Here is a 15,059-nt window from a genome sequence, read left to right on the forward strand (position 1 = left end):
AGTTTTGAAGAATTCTCTTCTTCTCCTGCATGCTATGTCATACACAGATTGTGATCACATAGTCAGAAGTTCAGAGGGCAGCCTTCGAATGTAATTATACTAAAATACAACACAAAGGTATTCACCGTCAAAAGGAACATGATAGAGTTCTTTCATTTCCGTGCAGATTGCCATGTTTGGAAATCAGAAAGACTCAGAAATAAGAAGAAAAAGCTTTTCTTATTTTTTCCACAAATAATTATATTGAATGGATAAAAGTAACAAATGATGAAAAGCTACCTGAGGTAACTTCAAACCTGGGCTTTTCATTTACAAATGGGATTTAGATGCAGAAGGAGTATGGTTTTGCTTGTGTATTTCGTGTAGAAAAAATAAAACACAAGCATTAGAAGAAATTAAAATGACACAAAACACCACAAATTAAAAGGGTGTGGTTTCAAATTCTTTTCTTTTATACAAAGTGGAAAGTAGGCCGCAGTGGGCAGGGGCAGCATTCCATTCTTTATTTTGATGTCACGGTCTTTTCTTCCCTTCTCAAACCTAATTGTCAAATTGGCAGTGCTTTTCTAACTCAGTTTTTACAGCAGAGTAAAAACAGCCATGCTGATTCAGACATTGCAAAATAATTGAGACTATTTTGCCTATTTCAGCAAAATGATTTGACATTTAAAGGTCAAATGGCATAGCGTGATGTATAGTTGCAGTGAATTAACCGTACTCCCTTCTTTTCCATTTCTGTGTACACAAATAACAGAATCCCTAGATGAAAAATCAGAATTACTTGTATTTTATTTCTTTTCTTGATTTGAAGTCTTGGTGTTTTTCCATCTATTAAATGCATGTAGCCCTTTGTCTGTGGCCTGTCATGAACATAGAGGTACCAAGTCTTAAGTACCCTCAATATTGCTCAAACTCTAGGACAGGAAGGATCCTCTCATCTATCTTGGAGCTTTCTGAAGGAACGTGATACATATGATAGCAATATATGCCATCGTTCTTTGAGCTAAATCTTATATTGAGTACCTCTAAGTTTTATCAATGGACAGAATAAATTTGGATACAAGAAATTAAGGCTTTGGAGATTTTTAAACATCATGATAAAAATCTGGGTGTATGGTCAATAGCAAAGCAAATTGAATTTTTCTATTCCCATGAAGTCATTTACCAAATGACAGCTGGAAATCTTGATTGAAAAGAATATATCCTCTTAATATATCCTCTTAATATCTCTTAATATATTTATATTACAAGGGTGCTTCACACTCTAATTCAGGATCAGTACTGTAAATATCAGTACAGTAAATATTTTTTAAGTTTTATGGGCCACATACTGTTTCTCTTGTATGTTCTTTTTTAATCACTTAACAGCATTTTTAAAAGGTAGAATGAATTTTTTTTAGCACTCAAGCAATACAAAAACAGGGCATGGATTATTGTATTTGTACCACCAGGCCTAGTTTTTGAACCCCTGTTCTAAATTAAGAGAGGAATTAAAATCTTTGTGTGAATGTTTTTATATTGCCTACCACCATCCCATCTATACCAGTGACACAGATGTTACTATTCATAATTAGTGATCTAATATTCAACTAATATTGAACTTGATAATTTCCTTCTTCCATAACCCTTTGAAATTCTATGCTTCCCCTAAATCTAATGCCTATAATAATTACATTTACTTGTTTAATGGCTGGATTCACCAATGGCCTATTGACTCTTTGACAAGGTCTCTGTCTTGTTCCATTCTGTATCCTCAGCACCTAAAAACTACTGACCCTGTGTAAGTATTCAATCTGTATTCTTTGATTGAATGATTAATTGGAAACCCAATTCCCTGGATCAGCTGAACTAAAGGAGGAATGACTGAATGTCAGATCATAATAGCCACTGCCAGTAAAATCACTGGGCAAATAATCTAGCTACTGTGTAAGCAAATGTTCCAAATAATTCAGGCCAACATTATATATAATAAAATATATTTTTATACTTTTTAATACATTTCCTGTTCTTAGGGGAAAACATGAATGGTTACATGAAAAATAAAAATATCAATTTTTTTCTCAGGATAAGTTAAATTTTAAGCTTGTTCCACTAATTCCAAGTTTCTTGAATGGCTATTGAATAAAGATCAACTAACCAATGCTGAATGGTAATAAAAGTTCTAGATTCACTTGCAAATCCAGTATAGTTTTAGCTCCAATTTTCTATCTTCCAGCCTCATTATGAACATCTTTCTTGGTTTATTAAATTATTTATAGGCTATTGTGTGTCTAAGGTGGGGGATTTCGTGGTCTAAGAAATATACATCTCCAGTTCATCCTTTTGTGAATTTTCAGTACCTTACATTGGGCATGTGACTCCTGAGGACCCTCTCTCATATTCCGAACATAAAAATTTATAATGCATACACCAATTGGGTTATTTGAGAACTGAGACTTACATTTGGAATGAATGAATGGTCTATTTTGGATAAATTTTCTTTTGAAGTAGTCTTTCCAATGTAAAATATTTAGAAAGAATTAAGTTGGAATGATTTTACAGTGATCAGTTAACAATATTTAAAGTACTTGGTTTAAATCTCCTCTTTAATTTTCTTCTTTTTAGATAAGATTTAGGAATTAAAGCTTTATTTAAGACAAATTTTTTTAGTATTCTTTTTGGAAACAAGCAGATATTTTGAATAGTTGCATAAGTTTTGTGACATTGGAAGATGGCTTCTTTACAATATTTGCTGTGTGGTTTTCTTTGGTTATAATTGAGACGGTATGCACTAAAAACATCAGTGATTTTCCTTCTTTTAAACAGGATTTCATTTCAGGTGGATCAAGAAGTGAACGTTGTGATATTATTTCCAATTTAATAAGCAAAGGCTGCTCAATTGATTCGATAGAATACCCATCGGTGCATGTAATAGCAAGTGAAAATGAAATGAATACACAGGTGACACCAGGAGAAGTGTTGATCCAGCTGCGTCCAGGTTTGGTGATTTTCAAATAAATCTTGATGATTCAGACTTTAAATTACATTTAGCTTTATTTGCTTATATTTAATATTTTGTGAAAGGCAATATTATTGTAGTAGAAATAACAGCGGGCTCAGAATAAAGAAATCAGAATTCTGATCTTTTTTTGTGCCTACAGCTAGCTAGCTGTGTGGCCTCGGACACTCTGCAAACCTGACCACATTATATTATAATTATGTGTTTCCAGACTTGATCACATTGTAGTGTAATTGTGTTCCAATTCCATTGCCAGCTCTTGAAGAAAGAGAACATGTTTTATTCCCCTTTTTCTCCAAAGCCTCACAGAGTGCTGGCTTTTAGTAAGCACTCTGTAAGTATATGTTGACTTGATTAGTTGATTAATTAATTAGTAAGAGATGTAAATTAAGCTAAGTCCTTAGAGCCTTTGCGATAAACTTTTAAACACAAAACTACAATTCATAATTATCATAATTGAGCTGCTTTGTGATGGCTCCTGAGAGTAACACATAGTTCTCCTCCTATACCTCTCTTATACTTCATTTCATCACATTGTATTACACAGTTTGGCACATGTAGTAGGCCACTGGAAATTATTCATTTTCTTCCACTGCTAGAAAATCCCAGTGTACAAGCTACATATGACAAGATAATTTCAGGTACATAGGTATGCATCAGTCAATTAGATGCATTTAGATTTAAGCAGTATGCAATTGCCTTTAAGTCTTCATTATTTCATTCTGGGTGGTCTTGTCCTGGCATTAAATTTTTAAATAACCATTATTGACACATGACCTCCCTTTTCCAAAGCTGAGCTATTTCTCCAGATTCTTCAATTACCAGAAAAACAAAGTCTATTTCTTTCTTGGCGTCAGGCATATTCCCAGCTTCCAATTAAAACTATGCTCTTCACCATATAAAACAATTATACAGCCCAGTATGGACATATACAAGCAACAGTTGGAAAGGGATACACAAAAATGAAGGTAATTAGGTTGGTAAGATTATGCCATTCACCATCTTCTATTGCTACCATAACAAAATTGTGTACACTAGGGGACTTAAACGACAGAAATTTATTTTCTCACAGTCCTGGAAGTTAGAAAGTACAAGATCAAGGTACTGGCTGATTTCATTCCTGGGGAGGGAGAAAAAGAGACACACAGAGAGAAGAAGATGGAGATGAAGGTCTCTGGTGTCTCTTTCCATAAGGGCACTAATCTCATTACGAGGGCCCCACCCTCATTACCTCATCTAAACCTAATTATCTCCAAAGGCTCCATCTCCAAACAACATCACATTATGGTTTAGGGATTCAACATGTAAATTTGGAGGGAACACAATTTGGTCCAAAGCTCTTGATATATAAAATAACATTTTCAAAGGCCATGGAGTAATTTTAGATATTAGTCATATTTTAGACAAGAATATTTAATTCCAAAAAGCAAAAAAATATTTTTATAGGTCAATATGTGTGTACATTGTGCTATAATATTTGAAGTCAGTATAAGAGAATAAACAAATATTAAATAACAAAGAAAAGTTTCTCCTAAATAAAGTCTGTCTCCAAGAATAAATCAAAACTCTAGTCATAGACCATTTAGTAATAACAATAACAACAACTGACATCAAAATACATGGGATGTCGGGCACCTAGGTGGCTCAGTCGGTTAAGCATCCAACTTCGGCTCAGGTCATGATCTCACAGTTTGTGAGTTCGAGCCCCACGTCGGGCTCTATGCTGTCAGCTCAGAGCCTGGAGCCTGCTTCCAATTCTGTGTCTCCTTCTCTCTCTGCCCCTCCCCTACTTGTGCTCTGTCTCTCTCTGTCTCTCAAAAATAAATGTAAAAAAAAAATAAAAAAAAATACATGGGATGTGAATGAAGTTGCTCCCAGAAAAATTAAGATCTTTAAATGCTTTTATTATTAAAGAAGAATGAACAAAAATTAACTAAGCATCCAAATTAAGATATAGGAGTAAAAAAAAGGCCATAAGGAAAACAAGGGGAAGGAATTAATAAGTTAAGAAAAAAAATTAACAAAATGAAAAAGAGAAATAAAAAAGGAAAATGAATGTATAAATCCAAGAGCTAGTTCTTTTTAAAGTCCAATAAATAGACAAATTGCTGGCATAGCTAATTAAGAAAAGAAGAAAAGAAGTAAATAACCCAGTTATATAGATTATAGCCAGAGAAACAAATATTAAGGGAAAAAAGCCATTAAGAAAAAAATTAATCACAAAAATCTATGGTAAAATGTATAAATCTTAATAATATAGGTAATTTTAAGGAACATATGCATGACTAATATTGACTCAAGAAGAGAGTGAGCCCTAAGAAACCTAATAAAGATCAAAGAAATTAATAACATTATAAAATTATAAAATACTCACATTAGGTCTAAATGTTTTCTTCAGAATAAATGATTTAATGTTCACCCAAACATAGGAAATGCATTATACCTGTACTACATAAACTCTTCCATTAGTTTTAGAAAAGCCCTAGAAGCTACTCAGTTTGTACAAGGTTAGCATAACCCTAGTATTAAACCCTTAACATATTAGGAAATCACATTAAACCATATGTGATAAGAAAAACAATGCCAAAAGGAAAAAATATATGTTTGTTATCTCAACAGATGCTGAAAAATTATACAATAAAATTTAGTGTCTATTCTGCCAAAATAAAAATTTAAGAATAGTTCCTTAATATATATTAAAATCCTTCTGGAAGTTTTATGTAAAAGCAGTTAGACAAGAAAACCAAATATGAGTTATAAATATTTTTAGAAGATAAAGCAAAATTATCATCATATGTCTATCTCATAAATCCAAGCAAATCAACCAAAAATAATTTTTAAAATAGAAAACAAAAAATAGGGGCACCCAGCTGGCTCAGTCCACAAAGCATTCAACTCTTGATCAGGGCCATGAGTTTGAGCTCCACCTTGGACCTAGAGTTTACTTTAAAAAAAAAATGAATAAAAAAAAATACCTCATCCTTTGTTATGTAAATAAGGTATGCATATTAAAATAAATATATAAATATGCACATAAATAAATAAATAAATAAATAAATAAATTCATTAATTAATTAAATGGCAGGTTTTTTTAAATATTCAAATCAATGGATTTCTTACATATATTAAATATAATTTAAAAAGGGATAAATTCCTAGCAGCAATCTAAAACTCAAACTATCTAGGGATAAACTTTAAAAAGAAAATGTATAAGATCCACTGTGCTACCTAGAAGATATGAATAAATGCAGAAGAATTTTATGTTGCTGATTAGGAAGACAATATTATGGCAGAAAGAGTTAAGATGCCAGAGTAGTAAGGGGATCCTGGGCTTCTCTCTTCTCTTGAACACAGCTAGGTCAACATCAAACCATTTTGGATACCTAGGAAATTGATCTGAGGATTAACAGAACAATCTTCATAATTTGAGAGAAAGAACGTGGCAGCTTCTCTTAACAAGCAAACCAAAACACACCTAGGATCTAGGACCTAAAGAATTATTTTTATTTTTTAATTTTTATTTCATTCTATTATTACTGTTGTTGTTTCTTCCTCCAAAATGACAAGATGGAGGAATTCCCCTCAAAAGAAAGAACAGGAAGAAATTATGACCAGAGATTTAATCAGTGCATATGTAAGTAAGGTGTCGGAACCAGAATTTAAAACAATGATTTTAAGGATAGTAGCTGGGGTTGAAAAAAGCATAGAAGACACCAGAGAGTCACTTCCTGCAGAGATAAAAGAACTAAAATCTAGTCAGGCCAAAATTAAAAATACTATAACCAAGATGCAAACCCAAATGGAGGGCATAAAAATGAGGATGGATAAGGCAGAGGAGTGAAAGAACAATACAGAAGATAAAATTATGCAAAATAATGAAGCTGAAACAAGAGGGAAGCAAAGATCAGGGATCATGAAGACAGACTTAGGAAACTCAGTGATTTATTAAAATGTAATAACATTTGTATCACAGGAATCCCAGAAGACAAAAAGAGAGAAAAAGGGGCAAAAGTTTATGTGAGTAAATTATTGCTGAAAACTTCTGTAATTTGGTGAGGGTGACAGACATCAAAATTCAAGAAGCACAGAGAACTCTCATTAAATGCAACAAAAGCTCATTATCTCTAATACATATCATAGTCAAATTCACAAAATACACAGACAAGGAAAGAATCCTGAAAGCAGCAAGGGAAAAAAAAAAGCCCTTAACCTACAGGGGAAGACAGATCAGGTTTGCAACAGATCTGTCCACAGAAACATGGCAGGCCAGAAAGGAGTTGCAAAAGATATTCAGTGTGCAGAATGTGAAAAAATATGCAGCCAAGAACACTCTATCCAGCAAGGCCATCATTCAGAAGAGAAGGAGAAATAAAAAGATCCCAGACAAACAAAAACTAAAAGAGTTTGTGACCACTAAACCAGAACTACGATAAATTTTAAGGGGAACTCTGAGTGGAGGAAAAAAAAAAAAGCAACAAAGACTAGAAAGGACCATAGAGCATCAGCAGAAATATCAACTCCATAGGTAACACAATGGTACTAAATTCATATATTTCAATACTTACTCTGAATGAAAATGGATTAAATGCTCCAATCAAAAGACAAAGGGTATCAGAATAGTTAAAAAAAGAAGATCTGTCTATATGCTGCCTGTAAGAGACTCATTTTAGACCTAAAGACACCTGCAGATTCAAAGTGAGGGGATAGAGAACCGTCTGTTATGCTAATGGACATCAATAGAAAGCTGGAGTAGCCATACTTACATCAGACAAACTAGATTTTAAAACAAAAGACTGTAACAAGAGATGAAGAAAGGCATTATATTGTAATTCACCGTCTATCCATCAAGAAGATCTAACAGTTGTAAATATTTATGCCCCCAACTTGAAGGAAACCAAATATATAAATCAATTAATAACAAACATAAACACACTGATAATAATCCAATAATAGTGTGGGACTTTAACACCCCACTCACAGCAATGGATAGATCATTGAAGTAGAAAATCAACAAGGAAGCAATGGCTTTGAATAACACACTGGACTTAACGAATGGACTTAACGAATATATTCAGAACATTTCATCTAAAGCAGAATACACATTCTTCTTGAGTGCACATGGAAGATTCTCCAGAATAGATCGCATACTGTGTCATAAATCAACTCTCAACAAGTACAAAAAGACAGAGATCATACCATGCATGTTTTCAGATCACAGCACTATAAAATTTGAAGTCGACCACCAGAAAAATTTGGAAAGCCCTCAAATATATGAGGTTAAAGAACATCTACTAAAGAATGAATGGGTTAACCAGGAAATTAAAGAAGAAATAAAAAAAATACATGGAAGCCAATGAAAATGAAAATACAACAGTCTAAACCCTTTGGAATGCAGCAAAGGCAGTCCTAAGAGGGAAGTATATTGCAATTCAGATGACATGATACTCTATGTAGAAAACCTGAAACCAAAAATTTTCCAGAAATGTCCCAAATACATAGCCTAACCTTAGGCTATGTAAAACTAGAAAAACAGACAAAAATAAAAACAAAAAACTATCAAATAAAGTCGAAAGCCAGCAGAGGAAGGGGAATAATAAAGATCAGAGCAAAAAATAAATGATATAGAAGAAAAAAAAAACAGAAAAGATCAATGAAACTAAGAGCTGGTTCTTTGAAAAAAATAAACAAAATTAATAAACCCCTGGAAAGACTTATCAAAATGAAAGAGAAAGGACCCAAATAGATAAAATCACAAATGAAAGAGGAGAGATCACAACCAACAACACAGAAATACAATTAGAATACTTTGAAAAATTATATGCCAACAAACTGGGAAATGTAGAAGAAATGGACAAATTCCTAAATACTCACAAACTACCAAAAATGAAAACTGGAAGAAGTAGAAAAACTTGAACAGAACCATAACCAAAAAATGAGAATGATTCAGTAATAAAAAAATCTCTCAACAAACAAGAGTCCAGGGCCAAATGGCTTCCCAAGGGAATTCTACCAGACATTTAAAGAAGAGTTAATACCTATTTTTCTCATAGTGTTTCAAAAGATAGAAATAGAAGGGAAACCTCCAAACCCATTCTATGAAGCCACCATTACCTTGATTCCAAAACCAGACAAAGACTCCACTAAAAAGGAGACTTACAGGCCAAAATGAATAAGGATGCAAAAATTCTCAACAAGATACTAGCAAATTGAATTCAACAGTACATTAAAATAATTATTCACCATGATCAAGAGGGATTTATTCCTGGGCTGCAGGACTAGTTCAATATTCACAAATCAGTCAAGGTGATACATCACATTAATAAAAGAAAGGATAAGAACCATATGATCCTGTCAATAGATGCAGAAAAAGTATTTGACAAAATATAGTAATTGTTCTTGATATAAACCCTAAACAAAGTAGGGATAGATGAAACATACCTCAACATCATAAAGGCTATATACTAAAGACCCACAGCTAATATCATCCACAATGGGAAAAACAGATCCTTTCCCCTATGGTCAGGAACAAGACAGGGATGTCCACTCTCACCACTACTATTTAATATAGTACTGGAAGTTGTAGCCTTTGCAATCAGACAACAAAAAGAAATAAAAGTATCCAAATCCACCAGGGAAAAGTCAAACTTTCACTATTTGCAGATGACATGATACTCTATGTAGAAAACCTGAAACCAAAAATTTGCTAGAACTAATACATGAATTGAGCAAAGCTGCAGGATATAAAATCAACATGCAGAAACCTGTTGCATTTCTATACACCAATAAAGAAGCAGCAGAAAATGAAATCAAGGAATAGATCCCATTTGCAAATGTACCAAAAACAATAAGATACCCAGAAATAAACCTAACTAAAAAGGTAAAAGATTTGTACTCTGAAAACTATAAGAACACTTATGAAAGAAATTGAAGAGTACATAAAGAAATGGAAAGCATTTCATGCTCATGGATTGGAAGAACAAACATTATTAAAATGTCTGTACTACTCAAATCAATCTACACATTAAATACAATCACTATCAAAATACCAGCAGCATTTTTCACAGAGCTAGAACAAACAATCCTAAAATTTGTATGGAACCACAAAAGACCCTGAATAACCAAAGCAATCCTAAAAAAGAAAAACAAAACTGGAGGCATCACTATTCCAGATTTCAAGCTATAATACAAAGTAATAGTCATCAAAACAGTATAGTACTGGCACAAAAACGGATACATAGATCAATGGAACAAAGAAGAAAACCCAGAAGTGGACCCACAACTACATGGTCAACTCATCTTCAACAAAGCAGGAAAGAATATCCAATGGAAAAAAGAGTCTCTTCAACAAATGGTGTTGGGAAAACTAGAGGGCAACATGCAGAAGAATGAAATTGGATCACTTTCTTACACCATACTCAAAAATTAACTCAAATCGATGAAAGACTTAAATGTGAGACAAGAAGCCATAAAAATCTTAACAGGAGAACACAGGCAGCAACCACTTTGACATCTGCCAGAGCTACTTCTTATTAGACACATTGCTGAAGGCAAGGGAAACAAAAGCAAACATGAACTATTGGGACTTCAGCAAGAAAAAAAAAATCTGCACAGCGAAGGAAACAGTGAACAAAACTAAAAGGAAGCCTATTGAATGGGAGAAGATATTTGCAAATGATATGTCTGAAAAAGGGTTCGCATCCAAAATGTATAAAGAACTTAACAAACTCAACACCCAAAAAACAAATAATCCAGTTAAGAACTGTGCAGAAGACACGAATAGACACTTTTCCAAAGAAACGGCCAACAGATACATGAAAAGATGCTTAACATCACTCATCATCAGAGAAATACAAATCAAAATCACAATGAGATACTATCTACACCTTTCAGAAAGGCTAAAATTAACAACACAAGAAACAACAGGTGTTGGTGAGGATGTGGAGAAAGGGGAACCCTCTTACACTGTTGGTAGGAATGCAAAGTGGTACAGCCACTCTGGAGAGCAGTATGGAGGTTCCTCAAAAAACAACATATAGAACAACCTTACAGTCTAGCAATTGCACTATTAGGTATTTACCCAAAGAATACAAAAATATAGATTTGAAGCAGTACTCAAACCCCAATGTTTATAGCAATATTATCAACAATAACCAAACTATGGAGAAAACCCAAATGTCCATTGACTGATGAATGGATAAAGAAGATGTGGTGGTAAATATATAGAGAGAGAGAGAAAGGGAGAGAGAGAGGGGGAGGAATATTACTCAGCCATCAAAAAGAATAAAATCTTCCCATTTGCAAGGATGTGGATAGAGCTAGAATGTGTTATGCTAAATGAAATAAGTCTATCAAGAAGGACAAATTCCATATGATTTCATTCCTATGTGGAATTTAAGAAACAAACAGATGAACATATGGGGAGCAGAGAGAATAGAGGGAAACAAACTACAAGAGACTCCTAATGATAGAGAACAAACTGTGGTTTCATGGAGGGAAGTGGCTGGGAGATGGGCTAGATGGGTGATGGCTACTAAGGAGGGCACTTGTGATGAGCACTGGGTGCACTGCATTCTACTTCTCAAACTAATATTGCCCTGTAAGTTAACTAAAATTTAAATTAAAAAAAGGAAGACAATATTACAGCAATGGCAGTTTTCTATAAACATACTCTATAAATGTAACAAACCCAAATGAATCAATAAATAAGACAATCCCAATCCAATTTGAATGAAGGTTTTTAAAGCAAATCTTCAGTGATACTCATTATGCATGTATCTTTGTATAAAATAGAATATTCATATAGGATAAATTCTTATAAATAGATTTACTAGGTCAAATATATATAAATTTATATAGGTTCCCAATGTATATTATCAGGTTATTTATAAGAAAAATGGATGTCCAGTTAAGGCTTTCAGAGTCAACCTTGCCTTTTCACTCTTTTTAATCTCTTAAGTTTTTACATGTAACTCGTCTGTTAGCTGTTTTCTTTTCCCTTTATCCTAGAATTAAAAAGCTGCAACATTTTTCCTAAGCTTACTTTAACCATCTTTAGTTCTTTTTCTGTGTGTTATTTGCCTTTCATACAAATTTTCCTGTTTTTCTAACTGAACACTAATTTTTAGTAGCTTATACATGAAGCTTATCATATATTATTTGCCTCAAATAAATATGACTATATCCTCTCAAAATGTCTTTCTCTGTTTTATATACTCGGGATTTGAAAATTATAAGGTGAATTTTTTTCTATTATTGTGTTACACTTAAATATATACATTTAAATGAATTTAAATTTAGTTTGTTCCTTTTTGTATATATAATGGTGGTTGATTCTTCCTGAGACTAAAAATTAACAGTTCAGAAGGTGGGTAACAGTTTCAGTGCTATAGATAATAATAGTAATGGTGATGAGGCAGGAGAAAAATGGACAGGCATGAGAGATGTCTCTCATTAGCATCCCCAGGGGTTGGTGATTGATGAGCAAGGAGACACTGGAGCTGTGGCTTAAGTAACAAGGTGAGAGGTATGGCTGCCTTCTGTGGAAGGTTGGTACTGAGTTCAAACTGAGACATCTTAATTTGAGGTAGTGACTTACTGTATTTGAAGCTGAAGTTCAGCAGGAGGTACAGGTTGGATAAAGATGTGGGAGACCTCAACTGAGTTCTTAACTAAGGTCACTGAAGGCAGTATGGGGAGTAGAAGAGTGAAAAGAGAAATGCTTAATGTCTATGTCAATCACTATGGGGCTTGATTCTATTTAGTTTCCCACTACTATTTGGATTTCTGTATGCAAATTAGCGTAATTGTCTAATGGGTGTAAGCCATCTTTCCAACATAGCTATGACAGAACTCTATATTATAATATACATATACAACAAGTAGTTATTAAATTACATTTAATAAGTTCATCTAAAAAATGCATATGATGGGGCACCTGGGTGCTTTAGTCAGTTAAACATCAGACTCTTGATTTCAGCTTAGGTCATGATCTCACAGTTCATGAGATTGAGTCCCACATTGGGCTCTGCGCTGACAGTGCAGAAATAACCTTTAAAATAAATGCACATGGCACCAGTTGTTTTGTTTTGTTTTGTTTTAAGTTCATTTATTTATTTTGGGAGAGAGACAGCTCAGGGGAGAAGCAGAGGGAGTGGGAAAGAGAATCCCAAGTAGGCTCTGTGCTGTCAGCGCAGACCCAACTCAGGGCTCAATCCCATGTCTCTGGGATCATGACCTGAGCCAAAATCAAGAGTTGGATGCTTAACTGACGGAGCCACCCATGCACCCTGACATGCCAGCTTTGAAGCATAACATATAAAGCTACACTTTACCAACTCCAGATATATAGAACCATCACTCCTCATGATATGAAAGTCCTCTCTACCATGACACATATAATGCATACCTAAGTGTAAAATGAATTTATCCCCTAATATTGATATTGATTTGATTTATTTATAATCACTTATTCTTATCTTATAAAATTCATTATGTTCAATGTAGCATCTATTAAGAATCTAAAAATTTTTTCATGAATACTTCTATTAGATCATATACTAACTAAACTTTTTAAACAATGTTGGTAGGATTCTATTGTATATTTAATATATGCACTATATATTATTGAATCTTTAAAATTTTAAAAATTTAAAAGTGACACTTTCTTTTACTTTTTACTTCTTAAACTATACTTTTTTTCTTATTTTTACCTATCAATCTTATGGAAAAATAGTAACAGAAGCTACTGATCCTACTTGATGTTCCCTAAGAACACTGAAATGAAATCTTTAGGAAGGTAGGAGAGAGAAAGAAATCCTCTAATTCTACTTCAGAAGTAATATAATGTATATGATAAGGATAAGTATAATCTATACCTCACTAACTTAAGAAAATGTTTCAACATTAATTCATTTTTGTATTGTAAAAAAATCCCTTTAATTTAGTGTAGCTTAATTTAAAATATAAGATTTTTCAGGTATTCTTCTTAAATTAAAAAAAATTAACCATAAAAAATATAGAAGTCATTCATTCTTTTCCCCTCTACCCCTTGGCACAATCCCTTATTTTATCCCCCACAGAAAGTCAGAAATGTGCTGGAGTCTGTGCCTTGATGTTTCAAACCCATCTCATTCTGGGGCCTTCTTCCCCCACCCAAGTACAAGAAATTGGCTCTTCTTTCTTCCTACTAGTTTTCCGCAGTTTCTTATAGTTTTTCAATTTCATCTTATGTAGAACGTTTTTAGTTATCTTTTCTTAATGTCCCATCATGGTTGTTTCAGCCAAATCTTCCGAGATGTTAACACCATTATTTGAGTGATTTAAAACTCATTCTCACTACTTTTCATTCTTTGCGCTATTAACACCAGTACTGGCAATAGCTCTAAGTAGGTCTCAGCTTTCCCCCAAGTCCTATTTCTTATTCTATGTCACAGACTCACTTCTTCCCTTTGAAGTTAATTGACAGAAGAAAGGATCTGAGCTTTTAGAATCTCAAAAGGTATAAGAATGAAACTTTCTTGGAAATAATATAAGTAGTAGCATAAACATTTGGGGCCAGATGATATTCTTTCCTCCTCTGTGGGAAAGAAGTCATAGATATTAGCATCTCAGGAAGGTAAATATGTGGACCTTTTGAAATGCCGTATCAAAATGTGCTTCAGTGTAGTTTAGTTAAACACATCTATGAGTGCCTATGCATGTACCAAATCCAGAGGCTTCAGAGATAAATGAATAGTTTTTACCCTAATGAGGCTTATAATTTAGTAATAGTAATAATGATAATTACTAATGTGTGTGTGTGTGTATATATATAATATATAATATATATATATTATATATAATATATATATATTTACATTGTACCAAATACTACAGTAAATAGTTTACATAGATTATGTTACTTAGTAGCTCTTAGCCACTAAAAGAACCCACCTCTCTCAGAGTAGCATTTATGACATTACTGCCTACGTTGATAACCTCAAAGCAATGATGATCACAGATACCAAATCTTATTTTTACATGTGTTTCTTTCTCATCCATTATATTCAAAATTTCTAATGTC

General features: G+C 33.3%; 1 protein-coding gene across 1 annotated transcript in view; it reads left to right on the forward strand.

Moving 5' to 3' along the window:
- The window catches only part of ITGB8 (integrin subunit beta 8), a 79,187-nt gene that overhangs the window by 29,336 nt on the left and 34,792 nt on the right, over positions 1-15,059 (forward strand). The window contains exon 3 of the mRNA XM_047097671.1: positions 2,806-2,977. Within this exon, the coding sequence (XP_046953627.1) occupies positions 2,806-2,977 (172 nt within the window). The remainder of the gene's footprint in view (positions 1-2,805; positions 2,978-15,059) is intronic.

The sequence above is a fragment of the Lynx rufus genome, unplaced genomic scaffold (assembly GCF_022079265.1).
Source record: "Lynx rufus isolate CCGP_SWC_20201006 ecotype Redwood Valley unplaced genomic scaffold, mLynRuf1.p SCAF_4, whole genome shotgun sequence".
Taxonomy (NCBI): Eukaryota; Metazoa; Chordata; class Mammalia; order Carnivora; family Felidae; genus Lynx; species Lynx rufus.